This window comes from Perissodus microlepis, chromosome 17, assembly GCF_051167445.1.
Source record: "Perissodus microlepis isolate ML-2025 ecotype Zambia chromosome 17, ASM5116744v1, whole genome shotgun sequence".
Lineage (NCBI taxonomy): Eukaryota > Metazoa > Chordata > Actinopteri > Cichliformes > Cichlidae > Perissodus > Perissodus microlepis.
The window spans coordinates 23,475,614-23,492,201 of NC_140477.1; the positions used below are offsets into that span (position 1 = coordinate 23,475,614).

The 16,588-nt window shown below is 40.4% G+C and overlaps 1 protein-coding gene across 2 annotated transcripts in view; it reads left to right on the forward strand.

Moving 5' to 3' along the window:
- The window catches only part of trappc8 (trafficking protein particle complex subunit 8), a 29,873-nt gene that overhangs the window by 11,169 nt on the left and 2,116 nt on the right, over nucleotides 1–16,588 (forward strand). For both annotated transcript variants that reach the window (XM_084910945.1, XM_084910946.1), the window contains 15 exons: nucleotides 826–1,050; nucleotides 2,281–2,386; nucleotides 4,693–4,887; nucleotides 5,291–5,448; nucleotides 5,548–5,622; nucleotides 5,930–6,035; nucleotides 6,228–6,382; nucleotides 7,509–7,933; nucleotides 10,001–10,157; nucleotides 10,244–10,340; nucleotides 12,518–12,586; nucleotides 12,670–12,728; nucleotides 14,196–14,399; nucleotides 15,270–15,371; nucleotides 15,631–15,770. In XM_084910945.1, the coding sequence (XP_084767071.1) occupies nucleotides 826–1,050; nucleotides 2,281–2,386; nucleotides 4,693–4,887; nucleotides 5,291–5,448; nucleotides 5,548–5,622; nucleotides 5,930–6,035; nucleotides 6,228–6,382; nucleotides 7,509–7,933; nucleotides 10,001–10,157; nucleotides 10,244–10,340; nucleotides 12,518–12,586; nucleotides 12,670–12,728; nucleotides 14,196–14,399; nucleotides 15,270–15,371; nucleotides 15,631–15,770 (2,273 nt within the window). The remainder of the gene's footprint in view (nucleotides 1–825; nucleotides 1,051–2,280; nucleotides 2,387–4,692; nucleotides 4,888–5,290; nucleotides 5,449–5,547; nucleotides 5,623–5,929; nucleotides 6,036–6,227; nucleotides 6,383–7,508; nucleotides 7,934–10,000; nucleotides 10,158–10,243; nucleotides 10,341–12,517; nucleotides 12,587–12,669; nucleotides 12,729–14,195; nucleotides 14,400–15,269; nucleotides 15,372–15,630; nucleotides 15,771–16,588) is intronic.

Below are 16,588 nucleotides of genomic sequence, written 5' to 3' on the forward strand. Positions count from 1 at the left end.
TTTTTGTTTAAAAAACAAAACAAAATGTAAAAGTATCCACACTACTCCGGGTCTGGGACGAGTTCCTGCCCCAGGTGGGGAAGTTTAAGTATCTTGAAGTCTTGTTCATGAGTGCAGGGAGAGGGGAGCAGGAAATCAACAAACAGATTGGTGCTGCGGCTGCAGTGATGCGGACACAGTACCGGTCCTTTGTGGTAAAAAGAAAGCCGAGCATAAAAGCAAAGCTCTCGGTTTCCTGCTAAATCCATGTCCCTACACCTATGGTCACGAGCTTTGGGTAGTGACCGAAAGGATAAGATCGTGGATACAAGCGGCGAAAATGAGCTGTGGCTGGCCTCTCCCTTAGAAATGGGTGAGGATTTCGGTCATTCAAGAGGGGCTCAGAGTAGAGCCGCTGCTCCTCAACATTGGATGGAGCCAGGTGATGTAGTTCAGGCATCTGATAAGGATGCCTCCTGTGTGCCTTCTGGATGAGGTGTTCTGGGCATGTCCCACTGGGAGGAGGCCCGGGGGCAGACCCAGAACACGCTGGAGAGAAAATATATCTCTCGACTGGCCTGGGAACGCCTTTGTGTTTCCCCAGACAAGCTGGAGGAGGTGGCTGTGGAGTAATAAGTCTGGGCTTATCTGCTTATTCTGCTGCCCCTATATTTAATGTTTTTATACACCGTTATCGCGATAAAGTGTGTAGTCCAGCAGTAGATAATAAATGGCCTCATGCTAACAGCAATCATCTCATCTCCTCTTGTGTTTTTCGTCTTCTATATATTTATATCCTCATGTTGTCGTTCTGTCTCCCATCCTTTTTGCTGTTTCATAATGTAGAGGAGGCACGCACTACGGTGTTACTGCCAAGCCATGCAGGTGTATAAGGAGAGAGGGTGGTCTTTGGCAGAAGATCACATCAACTTTACAATTGGGCGTCAGTCCTTCACACTTCGCCAACCAGAGGAGGCTGTAACAGCTTTCAGACAGATCCTGATCAATGACAGCAGACAGACGGCTAAACAGCAGGGCGCCTTTCTGAGAGAGTACCTCTATGTTTACAAGGTAATGTAAAAAAATAAATAAATAATTTCTATGATTTTTGTCCCATTTTATTTTCAAAATACATACTTTATCAATGCCCACTTTTTGCTGTGATACCACAATATTGTGTCCAGCCTTATTTTTCCTTCCTAAAGCTTCATATGGGAGGTGGATAATGCAAAACAAGGTCCATAGGAGCACAATGGCTATATTTAAGTGAATAGACACTATATTTCATTTCAGCAATTCAGTTGATGGACAAGAAAGATTGCTGCTGACACTTCACAACATAAACTGTTTATGACATTTCCCTGTGGCAGTTGGCTACGGGCCATCACAACCAAAACCTGACAGCACAAGAACATTTTCTTTCTCCAGGCTGTCAGACTACTTAACAACGCCCTCTCACCCTGCTCACTAGTTAGTTAATGTGTCACGATAACACACTTACTTACTCAGGCTACAAAAACGTTCCACAGTGGACTTGGTACAAGCACTTTGCACATTATGTTCTATCTACATTTTATAGAATTTAATATTAAAATTAAATATTGTGTTTAGGTTGAGTAGAAAAGCACTATATAAGAACCAGTCCATTTTACTATTTGCCATTCAGTTCATTCAATTTTATTTGGTACCAATTCACAGTGACAGATATTATTATATATTGTAAGCCGTCTGCTGTGAATGGTTGGGGTTTGAGGAGAAAAAGGAAACATGGAGCGTAGACCAATGAAAAAACAAATTATTTAGGGAACAATAGACAAAAGTTCATTAAAAGCAGTAGTGGCATATAAGCAGCATTACTATGAGATCGTGACCTGATTGCACCCTAGTTTAATAGCTTTATCACAAAGGAACTATAGTTTGTTTTGTCAAAGTTGCACACCAACCCAACATTAATTATAGTGAGGTTACAGAGTGTTATTGCCTCTGACGTCAATTACAAGCATACCAAATCTGTTTATCCCTCTCCAACAGTTTTAAATTGGATTCTTTGTCACGTGGTTTGCATGTAGCTTTGGTCCCAGGAGCATGTAGCTTCACAAAGTCTAAGAATGTCATTAATAAAAACTATTATATATATTCCTTTATCTGTATATGATGGTGAAAATTTAAACTGGGGATTTTGTGTGCAGCACCTGGTGTAATCAGTAACATTTCTGCCATTTGACCTGGTTTAGAAAAAAAACAACTTTCAAAAACTCTTATGTTTGCGTATTATTTTTTGTTTTGTTTCGGTTATTATAGAGCGTGTTGGGAGGAAATGAAGTCAGCCTTCCCCAGCTTCCTCTGCCCTGCATCCACAGCTCAGCAACAAGAGTCTACTTTGGACACGAACGCCGCCTTGCAGAAGGTAATGCATTGATATTTATAACTATAATTACAATAAGTCCTCGAGCCTACTCCTTTATCACTAAGCAGCAAAGTGTACAAAACACTTTGGGAAGTGGTGCAGGGTACACCTATCAATATACCAGCAGCTGAAAGATATTATTTGCCTGGTGACTGTGTGCAATGCGGCATAAATGACAACGTTACTGTAACACACACGACTCATATACTGCCTCTATAAACTTTACAGGAGTCGAGGCACATGCTTATGTATGGCTTTTAATACACAAGACAATAACTAACATTATTGCTTTGGAGACTGTCACACATAATGTGAAATGCCCAGGGCTGTGTGAATTTTAAGGTTCGCATCTGTAAGTGTCAAGCCTTATTTTGTATACAGATCAGCATCATTCCTGAAAAACCTTCAGTTAATCCAAAATGCTGCAGCATGAATACTGACAGGCACTAGAAAGGGAGCATATTTCGTCCATATTGGCTACTTTTCATTGGCTCCCTGTTCATTCCAGAATCAAATTTAAAATCCTGCTCCTCATGTACAATGTCTTGAATAATCAGGCCCCATCTTATCTTATTGACCTTATAGTACCGCACCTCCCACTAGAGGACTTCACTCTCAGACTGTGGGCTTACTTGTGGTATTTAAAAGTAGAATGGGAGGCAGAGCCTTCAGGTTCCAGGCCCCTCTTATGTGGAACTAACTGTTAGTTTGATTTCAGGAGACGGGCAACCTCTTTTTTTTTTTTTTTTTTTTTTCTTTCTTTTTTTTTTAAAGATTGGGCTTACGGCTTTTTGATAAAGCCCGTTGTTAGGACTGGATCAGGTGACCCTGATTTGTCTCCCCTAGGCTGCTGGGGGCTTCTAATGATCCACTGAGTGTTTCTTCTTCACTCACCTTTTTAGATGTTTTTTCCCCTCGCTAATGTGTTTATATACCACTCTGCATTTAATCATTAGGCTTTATCAGTTTTTTGTTCTCTTCAATAGTGCGTCTTTTTTCAGTCTTCCTCCCCTCACTCTCAACTGGTCGCAGTAGATGGCTTCACCCCTAAACCTGATTCTGCCAGAGGTTTCTTACTGTTAACAAGGAGTTTGTCCTTCTCACTGTTGCTAGTTACTCTAGGAGAGCGGGACATGCTAGTACAGGGCAGCAGGACCAGTATCTGCGTCTTTGTACAAGAAGGAACAGGATCACCACTACCAGAGCCAAATTGGCCCCCAGCAGGCCACCAGTGTGATGTCTGTTTCTGATTGCTTGGTCAAAATTGAAGAGTTCATGAGAGTGGCCTGACAGCCCAATGTCTTCTAGTGGGCCCTGTGTTTACCTGCCTGGCACTGTGGAGCCTGAATACCAGATTTACCAGGTCCGCCACTGGCACCCTGTGGGTCTTTTTTTTTTCTTTTTCTTTTTTTTGATGAGATGAGAGCAGGTTCACCCTGAGCACATGTGAGAAGCCATGGAGAACATTTTGCTGCCTATTACATCTTTGAGTGTGACCAGTTTGATGGATCAGTAATAGTCTAAGGAGGCATATCCATGGAGAGATGCACGACCTCTACAGACAAGGCAATGGCACCCTAACTACCATTAGATGAAATTCTTGGACCTATTGTCAGGGGTGCAGTGGGTCCTGGGTCCCTCCCAGTGCATGAATTGTCTCATGTGGCTAGGATATAAAACAGTTCCAGGAGGGTGAAGGAAATGATAGGCCTGCCCTCCAGATTAACCTGACCAAAATACAATAGGACACTTCTAGGACATCATGCTTTGGCCCATCTGATGCTCCCAGGTTGCAGCGTCAGATGGGCCAGTGATGGGTCACCACTAGGTCAGTGATGACTGGTCCAAATCTTGGAGATCTCCCAGGACACTATCTGTCGTCTTATTGTCATCTCATACCCTAATGTTGTCAGGCATGCATACAAGCACATGGGAAGCATACAGGCTGCTGCAGCACAAAAACAAACATAAATTCAGTGCTTCTTAGATTTTTTTGTTTTGTGTGAATCATAATCTGTTATTAACCAAGAAAATAAAAGTAGAAAACCTTGTGAAGGAGTCCATTTAAAGTTAAGATATCCAGAATTCTTGTGACACTAGCGTTCAGTTTGCAAATATTTGTATATATTATGACCATTATGGACCCTGTCTAAACCCTGTTTTCAATGCAAAGCGTAACATGAAAATGTAGAGTGTACATAGGATGCTGACATACCCGAGCAGAGGTTTACTGTCAGATTTTTTACAGCAAAATTAAGTGTTTTGCAATTTTGGTTTGTATTTAATCTGATATTTGATCTGTTCAGGAGAAAAGCAGGCAGCCACTCACGTGTCACTGGACCAGGAGTTTGACCAGGATTTGTCAGCCATGTGGTGCCATCTAGAAGAGCAGCTTGTAGCTTCTGCAAATGGGGGTGTTGTCCCAGTAAATTTTCAGCCCACTCAGTGCTGCCTCAACAGTCAGACAGACAACCTCCGTCATCCCCTGGCTGTGGTTGAAGGTAAGATGTGTTCAGCACAAACACGGGAACTTTAAAATGTTATAAGTGCTTTTCTGGTTCCTGACAACTCAAAGCACTTAATACTACAAGCCACATTTAACCATATATTCATATAGTATTTATTCTCTCCACTTTACCAATGTATACTGCCGTGGCCAAGCTAAAATTACCAGTTACCTAACGCGCATGTATGGATTGAGCTGTAGTACCCAGAGAAAACCTATGAAGGCACAATACAAATATGCAAACTCGACACAGAAAGGCCCCAGTCTGGGTTCAACCAGGAAACTTCTTACAGTGCATGGCAGCGCTCACCTGTACCATTACTGAAATATAAAGTTTGAGCCATCCCATCTCTAATAAATTGTGCCCACACAGTATGCAATCTTCTTTGTCTTTACAGAGCCAATCATAGTGGAGGTGACATTCAGGAATCCTTTGAAGGTTTCTCTGGCCCTGTCAAGCCTCTCGCTCCTGTGGAGGTTTACTGTTGACGGTTCATCTTCATCAAAGGAGATGACAGAAGAGACCATTACCAATGAGGAGACCTCAGCTGTAGGGGTGGGCAACATGAACAAATATGCTCTTAGGAACTGTGATTTATTTTCACCTAATCTTATTTTTTTCTGTAATCTGTTCATTATATGCTTCCTCTTGCAGATGACACAGAAAGATGATATTGTGACCTCTGAGACTATCCAGGAGTTTCAGTTGGGTCCAGAGGAGACCAAAATGGTAAGCTGGTCTCTAAATGTAAATTCATGGATCTTTTTTCAGAATCTTTTCTGTTTCATAATGCTGCTACATTTTTTTGACAGTTCTGACCTAGTGTTGGGAAATACAAAGAGAGTCACAACATGTTTTTGCATTCGCATGAGGAAGGAGGTTACACATAGTGATAATCTTTCATGTGAAATTGTACAATAAGATATGCTTAATGCCAGTGAGCATTAAGCATCATGACATATACTCTCTTTAAGCCATCAAACACCTAATGCTAAACAGAAATCCAGTTATTTTGTGCTTGTCACTTTGATCTCAGGCCCGACTCAAGCTGCTGCCACACAGAACTGGTCAGCTGAACATTGTGGGTGTAGTGTACAACCTGGCTGCAGGCTCCTCTGGCGAAATGGCTTCTAGCACTGAAGGTAAATTCAACCTCATGTCAACTCATATGCTTTATTATCATTTGGTGTAGACAGAATTTTTTTTCCATTTGCATTATGCATTACATGGTATTTAAAATAAAATAAAATAAATAAAATAAAATTCCAATATGTTGTACATTTTTTTTGTCTTGCTGCCAGTTAGAAACCATATGGATTTCCTCTTGTTTACAGACCAGCAGACTCTAGATTTGATGGTTCGTGGGAAACAGGACTTGAACATCCTTGGCCCACGTCTTAATCTGACCAAAGAGGACAAGATGTCAGTTCGTCATGGTCCTGATCGACGTCTGAATCCCATCATAACAGCACCTATGCCCCTGATGGAGGTAGGACTTATTCTGAAAACCTTCATGGATGTAGTCATCATGAAATCACTTTACTGGGTTTTAGATTCTGCATGTTGAAAACATTTTTTCTATGTTAGTTCTATGGAGTCAGATGTGGGAAAACTTAGATGGGAGGGTAAAGTTTGAAGTTAAAATAATGCTAGCAAGCTTTGCTAGAAAACAGAAACTATAAACACACATACACATGGATCTAACGGACAAACATATCTAATTCGACAGTAACATGCAATGTTAGTTTTTTGACAGGCTGTATCATATATATTATGAATATCTGTCACAGAATTCAGTTCAAATCCGAAAAATGACATCTACACTACAGACACGGTCGAGCGTTCTTGTTCCAAATAAGGCTCAACAGACACATACTGGCTACTGTTTGAACTTGTAACACAGTACCTGTCAGTCAACACTCCTGTCCAGATGGATGAACTATTAAAAAACAAAATGAAACAAAAATTTTTTATTTTTTTTTTCATTTTGTTTTTTTGATTTGTGGATAATGACTCCATTATGGTTGGCGGGAGCCTTAGAAATGTCTTTTTAAGTCTTTCCAGGTGGATAGATATCAATGATTTTCTCATCTGTTCTTGAGTTTCTTCACATCGTGGCAGGATGTGTTGCATGATGATGTTTTAGCCTACTTAAATTTGTTAGACATGTTCTATTGAAGTGATTTATTGATTCAACAGGTCTGGTTTATTACTGTTAATGAATGATTCAAGCTGTGGGACATTCATTTTTTTCACATAGGGCCATGTGGGTTTGGACAGCTTTCTGTCCTTATAAATTAAATCTTATACCAGAAACTGCATTTTTGTTTTATTGTTTACTGTTTGTCTAATATTTAAATTTGATGATCTGAAACATGTGTAACAAATTAGCATAATTAGAAATTAGGAAGGGGAAAAATACTTTTTTCCCCTCCCCCAGTAGCAGCTGGGCTTTTAAAACAGGCTTCCAATGAACCTCTACTTGAATATCTATGCTTTCAAGTGTAGTTTCACTTATGTGTGGTGATGCTGCAGTATTGCTTTCTGTTTATTACTCTGTGTGTGTGTGTGTGTGTGTGTGTGTGTGTGTGTGTGTGTTTGTATTTGTATGTCAGGTTTTTTTCCTGCAGTTTCCCACTGCTCTGCTGTGTGGCGAAATCCGAAAAGCATATGTTGAGTTCTGTAATGTCAGCGGTGTTGCTTTGTGTGGCCTGCGAGTGGTGTCCACACACGCCGCTTTCTTCACCTTTGGCAGCCAGGCCACAACACCCCTCAGCCCGACGTCAGCTGAAAATTGTTCACCTTATAAAACCGTGGCCACACCTCTCCAGCGGGCCTCAGAAGCCACTGAGAGTCTGGTTTCAGCTGATGATTTCAGACAGCCATCTGGTGTGATAGAAATTCCAATAGATGGCAGCATCCTGCAACCAGGGCAGTCCACTCAGCTGCCTCTCTGGCTGAGAGGACCAGACCAGGAGGGAGTCCATGAAATCAACTTTCTGTTCTATTATGAGAGCGCAGAGAAAGGACTCAAGATAAGGTAAAAATTGAAAATTAAGCATTTTTGTGAACTGACCTATAGGCATACATATAATTTTTTGGGACATATTAGTATTTTTTCAAAGAAACATGATCAGCCTGAAATGTAACTTACATAAATTAAAGATTGAAAAATACTTCTATGTATGTATTTTTTGATTATATTGACAAAAAGTAGATTATTTTAATGCAGGGGCACCAGTGAAGAAAAGGGTCATGTAGCCGTGGGAAAATAATTATTTGATCTCCTGCTGAATAAAGAGAAAACTTACAAAGAAATAAACAGTCTATATGTGAAATGATAGTTTTAATGGAGAGAGATAAAATATCAACAAAACAATCTAGAAATAAACACGTTACATAAACTTTCTAATTTTATTTGCATGTCAAATATTTGGTCCCCAAGCAAAACATGATTTAGTATTTTTTTGGAGAAGCCCTGTTTGCAAACAGTGCTTTGTCAGCAAGACGGTGCTTTTGACCCACTCTTCTTTACAGAAACTCTAAATCCTTCGAGTTGTCAGGCAGCAGCCAAGAAACTTGAAGTTAAGCTCCCTCTACAGATTTTCCATAGGAAGGGAGGAAGAAGATTGGCTTGGCTACTCATAAACTTTAAGCCCTTTTTCCATTAGTGCCTACTCAGATCGGCTCGCCACGATTCAACTTAGATCAACTGGTTTTCCATCACAATCAAGTATCACCTAATGTGCGTGGTCATTGATATAGCAACGTGTCCGAGCGTCCCGTGATGTAATTAGTATGCGACACAAATGCTATAGCAAAGGTGGACGTCAAGGCAACAATATACCTGCTGCTCGGTCTGTGGCTTTTGATCAGAGTCGAGGGGATCATGGAGTTGTTTTTGTTTGTTTGTTTTGGTGTTTGTTTTGGATTTTGTTTGTTCGGGCCCTTTCCCTTGTTGCCGGGTTTCAAAAAATGGCGGTTTTGAATTTTGTGAACGAAACACTCATGACTCATCGAACGACGCCACTGACCAGCCAATTGGTCGCATGCAGTCTGATGACGTCACATTTTAGTACCATTCTGATCGCTTGGAGCACAGCCGTGCAGGTGCTATGACCTTGTCCCTTAGTGTATTGAAGTCATCCACGTTTGGGTCATACTTAGCATTTTTATTCCTCCAAATAAGGTGGTTCAAGTTGCTCAAGAGCTCGATTTAGTTTCATCTGATTATAATGCTTTCTCTTAATCATTTAGATGTTCACTGGCAAACTTGCAATGGGCCTGTACTTGTGCCATTTTTTGAGCAGGGCAAATTCACGGGTGCTGTAAGATTTAAATTCATAATGGAGTAGTGTGTTACCGATGGTGTTCTTGGTGATTCTCCTCCCAACTGCCTTTAAGTCATCAACAAACCTCTCCCATGTATTCTTGGGATGATATATCACCTTTCTCATGATAATGCTCATCCTGTTATTGCAAGATCTTGTATAAAGCTTCAGTTGAGAACAATCGATAGGTGTTTTATATTTCTTATTAATCACACCAGCACTTGTCAACTTCTCACCAAGCTTCTTGCTTCTTCCAGTCTTGTGGATGTGTACAATCTTGTCCCCGACATCCTTTGACAGCTCTGTAGTTTTGCCCATTGTGGTGGAGAGCTTGGAGTGTGAACGAATTGATTTAGTGGACAAGGGCGCAACAAGTTAATCTGTAATTGTTTGAAATCTGTTTGCCACATGGGCACGCAGCTGATCTTTGTGAGCCAGAACTCTGCCTAGGTTGTAGAGGATCAAATACTTTGATCATTTAATATCACCAGTTTGTATACATTACATAAAAGTTATAAAGTTCTTTACACATTCTGTGTGACAAAGTCTATAAATCATATCCTTATCTGGATTAAACATGGCTGTTTTGGGTACGCACGTACTGGACTGTGACCATAACAAAGAAATTTATTTTTTTTAGTTTGCTGCGTGTGGGGTCACATAATGACACAAGCCATAGTTCAGGTTTGTGTATGGGTATGTTTGTGCTGAAAGTTCTCATAATCCTGGGGAAAAAACAAGAAGGCTTTCTCTTTTCCCTCTCTCCGCATGTAAAGTCACCGGGTGCTGCGCCACACAGTATTTATCTGTGCTAGTCGGTCTTTGAGTATACAGGCATCAGCCTGTCGCAGCAGTGTTCCTCCACATCACTGTCTGGATGAAAAAGGCAGCAGTGGAACCCTTGTCTTTATTGATGTGGAGAACATCAATACGGTGAGATGCTCAGCATAGCACACACAGTTACATACTTAAATCATGCCTGCTGCACAAATAACGATTGAACATTACTCTTCTCACAGAATGAAGGTGGTGTGCGAGAGTTCCACATCGTTCAGGTCTCAAGTAGCAGCCAGCATTGGCGCCTTCACAAGTACATCAACCCGAACAAGGATAAAGGTGAGGTCTGGTACACCAGGAGATTTGTGCTTCATTTCATTTAATGGGCTAGTTCAGTTTCTCCATACAGTGTTAGCATGATTGATGAATACAATTTTCTATGGTGAAGTTCAAAGATTCAACCCATTAAAAACAATTGCTTCTAGAGCAGCAGCTGACCGGTTCTGTGCCCATGAATTTTAATTATTTGTGATGAAGCCAGATCTCCTTCAGAGGTTCAAAATCATGCCTCTTTCACTTTCATTTTGGGAAAGTGGATCATGTTCCAGATTCCACACTGCCTAAAATGACGCAAGATCTTGCATCAAGCTCCAATCAAGAGCAATTGAATGGCTATGCAAACCCCAGTGAAAAGGGTTACATGAAGAGGATGTGGGACCTAAAGATTCTTTGTCACTGAACATCTACACTAATAGCGAAATGACTAATAGCTGGCGCATTGAAGACATGGATTGTGTGAGCAGCTGATTTAAAAGAAAGGATCTTTCAGGCCACCCTTCAGTGCACTCTGAAGGACTGCTAGAAGATATGAATGAATTGCAGATAATTCTTGTTGTGACCAAAACTGAAACCAACCAGATAATCTACACCACAGCAGCAGTGATCACTGAGATCCTTGGCTACAAGATGAACAGTGTCATGGAGCAGACCTCTCCATGGAGAAGAAGATTGAAGGCCAATATCAAGGCAGCACTAAGAGAAGTTAGCCAACTATTAGAGCTGCAGAAAGGTGTGATTAAGAAAGGAATGTCTGAAAAGTACAGCAAGCTGCCCATACAGGAGGCCAGACATTCACGACAAAGTCTGAATCATAAACAGTTGGACAGCACCAGTCACCAACGTGATTCACGCCTACTTACTGAAGAAGCTAACGGCATTCATGAGCGCCTGGCAGTATAAGATGAGATAAGATAAACCTATATTATTCCCACACGTGGGAAACTTGTGTCACAGCAGAAAGTGGACAGTGCAAAGTTACAGTAGCAAAAATTAAGAAAAACAATGGAATAAGATAATAAGAATAACATACTATATACAACAGAATAAAATACTACATTGTCAGAAAACAAAAATACACTTAGACTTACACTTATAAATGAACCAGCTGCTAATGGATGAGTTGCACCTGAGAATAATCCCCCAGAAGGGACCAGTCAGTATATTAGCAATACATCGAAGCTCCTGTCAGGTATCATAGCTGCTAACATGAACAGGCACATAGCTCAATACATGAGTGAAATGGCAGAAATACCAGTTACTAGCAGATAAAGCAACCAATTAAGACTGTAAGATCAGACTGTGACCAGTCTGTGCACCACCTGGACTGATTGCAAGAAATCCTACGACTCAATGTCTCACACATGGATCCTGATGAACAACACTAGAGGCCAACTTTAAGGGAATTGCACAAGTTGCCAGCAAGTACCACTGACTACCATTTGACTAGATCAATGGATATAGTCTGTAGAACAGAGTAATCAGTAAGCACTTCTTTTATATGGATGACATCAAGAGAAACCTAATGTTATTTCCTTTAACTAGTGAGGGACAGTAACATGCAGGACTTTTTTATGAACAACAAACTTTTTTTCCAGGCTACATGAAGGTGTTTTGAATTAGTGATATGTCATTTTCTCTCCACCATACAAGTGATCTCCTTTAATGTTCGCGTCTGACAGTTATACCAGGAAGTCAAGTACTTCTGATTTGGGGGTTTCTTTTTCAAATGATCCACAGTCACGCGCAGCGACGATGTAAATGTATTAAGAAGATAATCCGATCTCTGTACAACTAGATCAGATAGCTGCTCCACACTGTTGGCACATGGCATTGAAGAACAAAACAGTGGAGGAATTATATCGTTAAACTTAGTTACAGCACTTTGAGAATACTGTTTCATTTTCAGTGTCTCTGGTATATGTCAGAACGAGATCTAGCGTGTGATTAAAGTGGTGGGTGAGTTTTTATATTTGTGAGAGAAGTGAGTTGAGTCTAATAATGGATTAAATGCCATGTTGAGCCTGTCATTTTCAGTATGTACATAGATGTTAAAATTACCCACAATAATTATTTTATCAGCACTGAGCACTAAATCAGATAGAAAGTCTGAGAAATCAGACAGAAACTGGATATAGATGTGGATCGTAACTTGTCTTTTTCTTCCTTTTCTCCTTCAGAATGTAAACTTGGCAGCAGAGAAAGAGCCAAGCTGTGTTTTAGGGCCACACGTTGCAAACCCAGTGAAGGTACTTTTAGTGAAAAAACAAACCCCATCCGTTAGGTCATTTTCAGTGAGCATGAATTTCACAGTTCTGTCTGTTATTTCTAGCTATCTCTAAGGCTGTAGAGAAGTACACTTTTTCAGACCTGAGTATGGGAAATGAACAGGTGAGTAGAACATACACTTCACAATATACAATTTTCTGTTATGGTTGTATGTTCTCATGCTTTGTCATAGTTGTTTTTTGGGGATGTTTTTTGTTTGGTCCCAAAAGGCTGATTATTTTCATCTGGACGAAGCGTTTCCAGTGGGAGAAACGCTTCGTCAGTCATCCAAGTGACTTCTTCAGTCTCAGCTGACTGCAGGTTTCACCAACATTATAAGCAGTACATTTGTACAATAACTGAAACCAGCTCACTGAAAGAAGAATGTGCTCTGAGGTCAGTAGCTTGATCATTAATATGCAAATTGTCATGACCAACGATCAACAACCACTGATCGAAGCCCATTGATCAATGGCCATGAGCACCATTCACAGAGTTGGGGAACGACTGCAATCACAGCATTGTAAGATGGTGAAAGATGTATCCTTAGGCCCCCTCCTCGATTCAGAGATGGTCTTTCCCTTTTCATGTAAATGGCCTCCTTGACTCTGCACTCAGACCAGCGTTCCTCCCTGTCCAGGATGTGAACATCCTCATCATTGAGTGTCCACTGGCCTGTAGGTGTAAATAGACTGCAGAGTCCTGGCCTGATGAGGTAGCTCTTCTGTGCTGTGCCATCCGCTTCGCCAGAGTTTGTTTGGTTTCCCCGATGTATAAATCATGGCAATCCTCCTGGCACTTCACAGCATATACTATATTACTCTGTGTTGGGGGACCCGATCCTTGGGGTGCACCAGTTTTTGGTGTAACGTGTTTTGGGGTTAAAAGCCACAGGGATGCTGTGTTTAGAGAAAATGTGTCTCAACTGTTCCGATATTTCTGACAGATAAGGGATCGCTAAAGGTTTTCACTTAGGCAGCGGTTGTCCTTCTCTCCTTGATCACCTGGAGCTTTCTTTAGGAGCCTTCCCAGCTTTGACAAATGTCCAGCTGGGATATTTACATTTACTCAGTAGGCTGGTTTCAGTTATTGTGCAGATTTACTGTTCATAAGTTTGGGGAAACCTGCAGTCAGCTGAGACTGAAGAAGTCACTTGGGTGACTGACGAAACGTTTCTCCCACTGAAAACTCAACGTCCAGATAAACAGAATCAACCTTTTGGGATTTACTTATCTGGATGATTGAGCATGCATCAAGACATTTTTGCCTCTATGGTGTTTGTTGTAAAACAAATTTAAAGCTAGAAGGAACCATTTAGAAATGTTTGCCTACTTCTATGTAAGCTTTTTAACAAACAGTAACACTTTCTGAATTTTGTGGAATTGAAAATGTATTGTCAAGAAAACAGTGATGTAGCAGCATTATTTAATTCAATATGCTGTCTAACAGTCATCTATTAATGTATCATTGAGTTAAGGAGGAACGTTGGCGAAGTTCAGTTGTGCCGATGTTTAAATTTCCTTTAACTGACTGGCCTGCGTGGAGAGAGGGTCTAAGTGATAGAGAGTGAATGGTGCTGTCTTTGTCTAGATCATCAGTTCTACCACACCATGTGGGGATTTCTTCTTCCGCTGCCTGACGTTAGAAACTCAGGAAGCATACGGAGCATCATCCAGGATATCATCAGTCAGCAAGAGTCAAGGCTCTGTACCCACTGAGAACAGAAGTTCAGACCTGACAGATATTGCCAAGGAGTGCAGTGAGCTGGACCTCAACATAATTGTCATTTGGAAGGTAAGAGAGTTTAGTGATACATGGATAGATGTGTAGCACTGTAGATATTTACAGATAGCGAGCACCAGAGTCTCAGTTTGCAAGAGCAGTTTATAACTGGAGATCCTAAAATACAGACTACTGTAAATGTTTAAATGCTGGCTTTTTTATGGGATATAAAACACACAAAAATATATAGAGAGAATTTCTAATGCACATTAATCTATTCATCCAAATTGCAGCATAAAAATAATTAAGGGAAGAAAACAAAAATACAGTTAAGTCCTCTGTGCGTAGCAGTGACAGAAATGATGGTGTGGTCTTACCACAGTTTAGAAATGTGAAGTGTTCTTATCTCTTGAATATAAGTTGATCCAGCAGGAATAGTTATCTTAGGGGTGGCTCGCTATCACGGTTTCACAATCTCAGTTTTACAGGTTCACAGAGCAAAGATGTCCACTCGGCTAAAACAAACAAAAATCAGGTCAAATCCTCATTCATAAGTAATCAGGATAGATTTTAACCATAAAAGCTGGAGTTGGACACAAGGTTTATAATAAAAATGCATCTGTTCTCAACTTGCTTGGCAGTTTAATCTCTCTCCGTCACGCTGGTTTCTGCTATCCACACTACAGTCTCTTTCTCACACTTAGTGTTTTTTTTCCTTCCACCAGTGAGTGGCGCTGTGGTTACAATGATTGATTGCCAGAAAATAAGATAAAAGAACAATACACCAAAAACAAAAATACAAGTCACCACCACCAATGAAATCATACATGCTCATACTCATTAAGGGATCATTCTTAAATGTGCAATATACATTAGATCATATTAACCCTGGATGGATATTTTGATGGACAATAACCATTTTGTGCGTGTCTGTCTAACTAGGCTTATGTGGTTGAGGACAACAAACAGCTTATCCTGGAGGGCCAACTCCATGTTGCACTGCAGACCATCGGAAAAGAAGCCAGTTCTTTGACTGCTAAAGAGGTACACCAAGCTCTTTGTTTTTAATCTCGTTTCCAAAATATCAAACAATTTTTCTAAAATAAAACCAGCATAAGAAACCTAAACTTAATCCCACTTTTGATTATTCTTAGAAATAATGCAGAACTTTAAGCCCAAAAGCTAATATAATGTTTTATTTCAGGAGGGTTTTACCTTAAATATTTTATATAATGCTGGTATGATTACTTTTATTTGTTAGAGCAAGTCTTCTTTAATAGTGTGTATGTGTGTGCATCTTCAGGAAGCTCAGGAGATGGTGCTCCTCAAGTTTAAATCAGACCTGCCTCCTCCAGTCATTCTTCCCTCTGCAGAGTTTTGTCAGCTCATCAAAACCAATCTACACTACCCTGAAACCTGCACACACCCATTTGTGCAGGAAAGGTGAGGCACCTGGCGTGTTGTTTTTCCTAACACAATGTTTGGTCCAAGTGATTACAAAAGGTTATTAAACAGGTGCATCTCTCTGAAATGTTCTATCAGATTTAGAAACGTATTCTTCAGTTAACAGATGGGACAGACTACGAGCAAAGGTTAATGTATAGCTCTCACTTTAAAAAAAAGCTTTCACACTAGGAAAGCCCCCTGGGATCCATAGAGTTAAGTTAAACTCAAGAAGTTACTCCAGGCTGAACTAAATTATCTCATCAATTCTGTTTGGTACTGTGTCTTTTGGAGGTCTGCATAAGACCCTTAGGCACATAGACCAACACAGATTTCCTTTTTGCAAGTCTTTATTGTAACCATAACCATTAAGAACCACCAAATGAGGAAAAACATTCAAATTTTATGTGATCTCCTTATTTTCTCAAGTTTAGGATTATTTTGTCATCTTTACTGCTGGAAAATAGAAAGAAGACTGTGCAAAGTAATTAGTAAAGCAAAAGGCTGCTAGCTGGTTAGAGAGTGAGGTAGAAAGAAGAGAGAGGACAAATAACAATATAGGAGAAAGACGATTTAAAGGTTAATGGTATGCAGTGATGGTTACACAATTAAACATATGGAGAGTCAAAAGAGGTCAGTGTACATATTCAGTGGAAGCTCCTTAAACAGCCTTTGTCTATAGCAACATAAGAGAAGGTTCAGGGTGTTTTGATATAGCTATAAGCACATAAAGCATTATCACAAAGGAGCATTAAGCCTTACCTATAGTAGAGCTTGGATTTTATTCTGTCTCACATATCCAAACTCAGGATCAAATA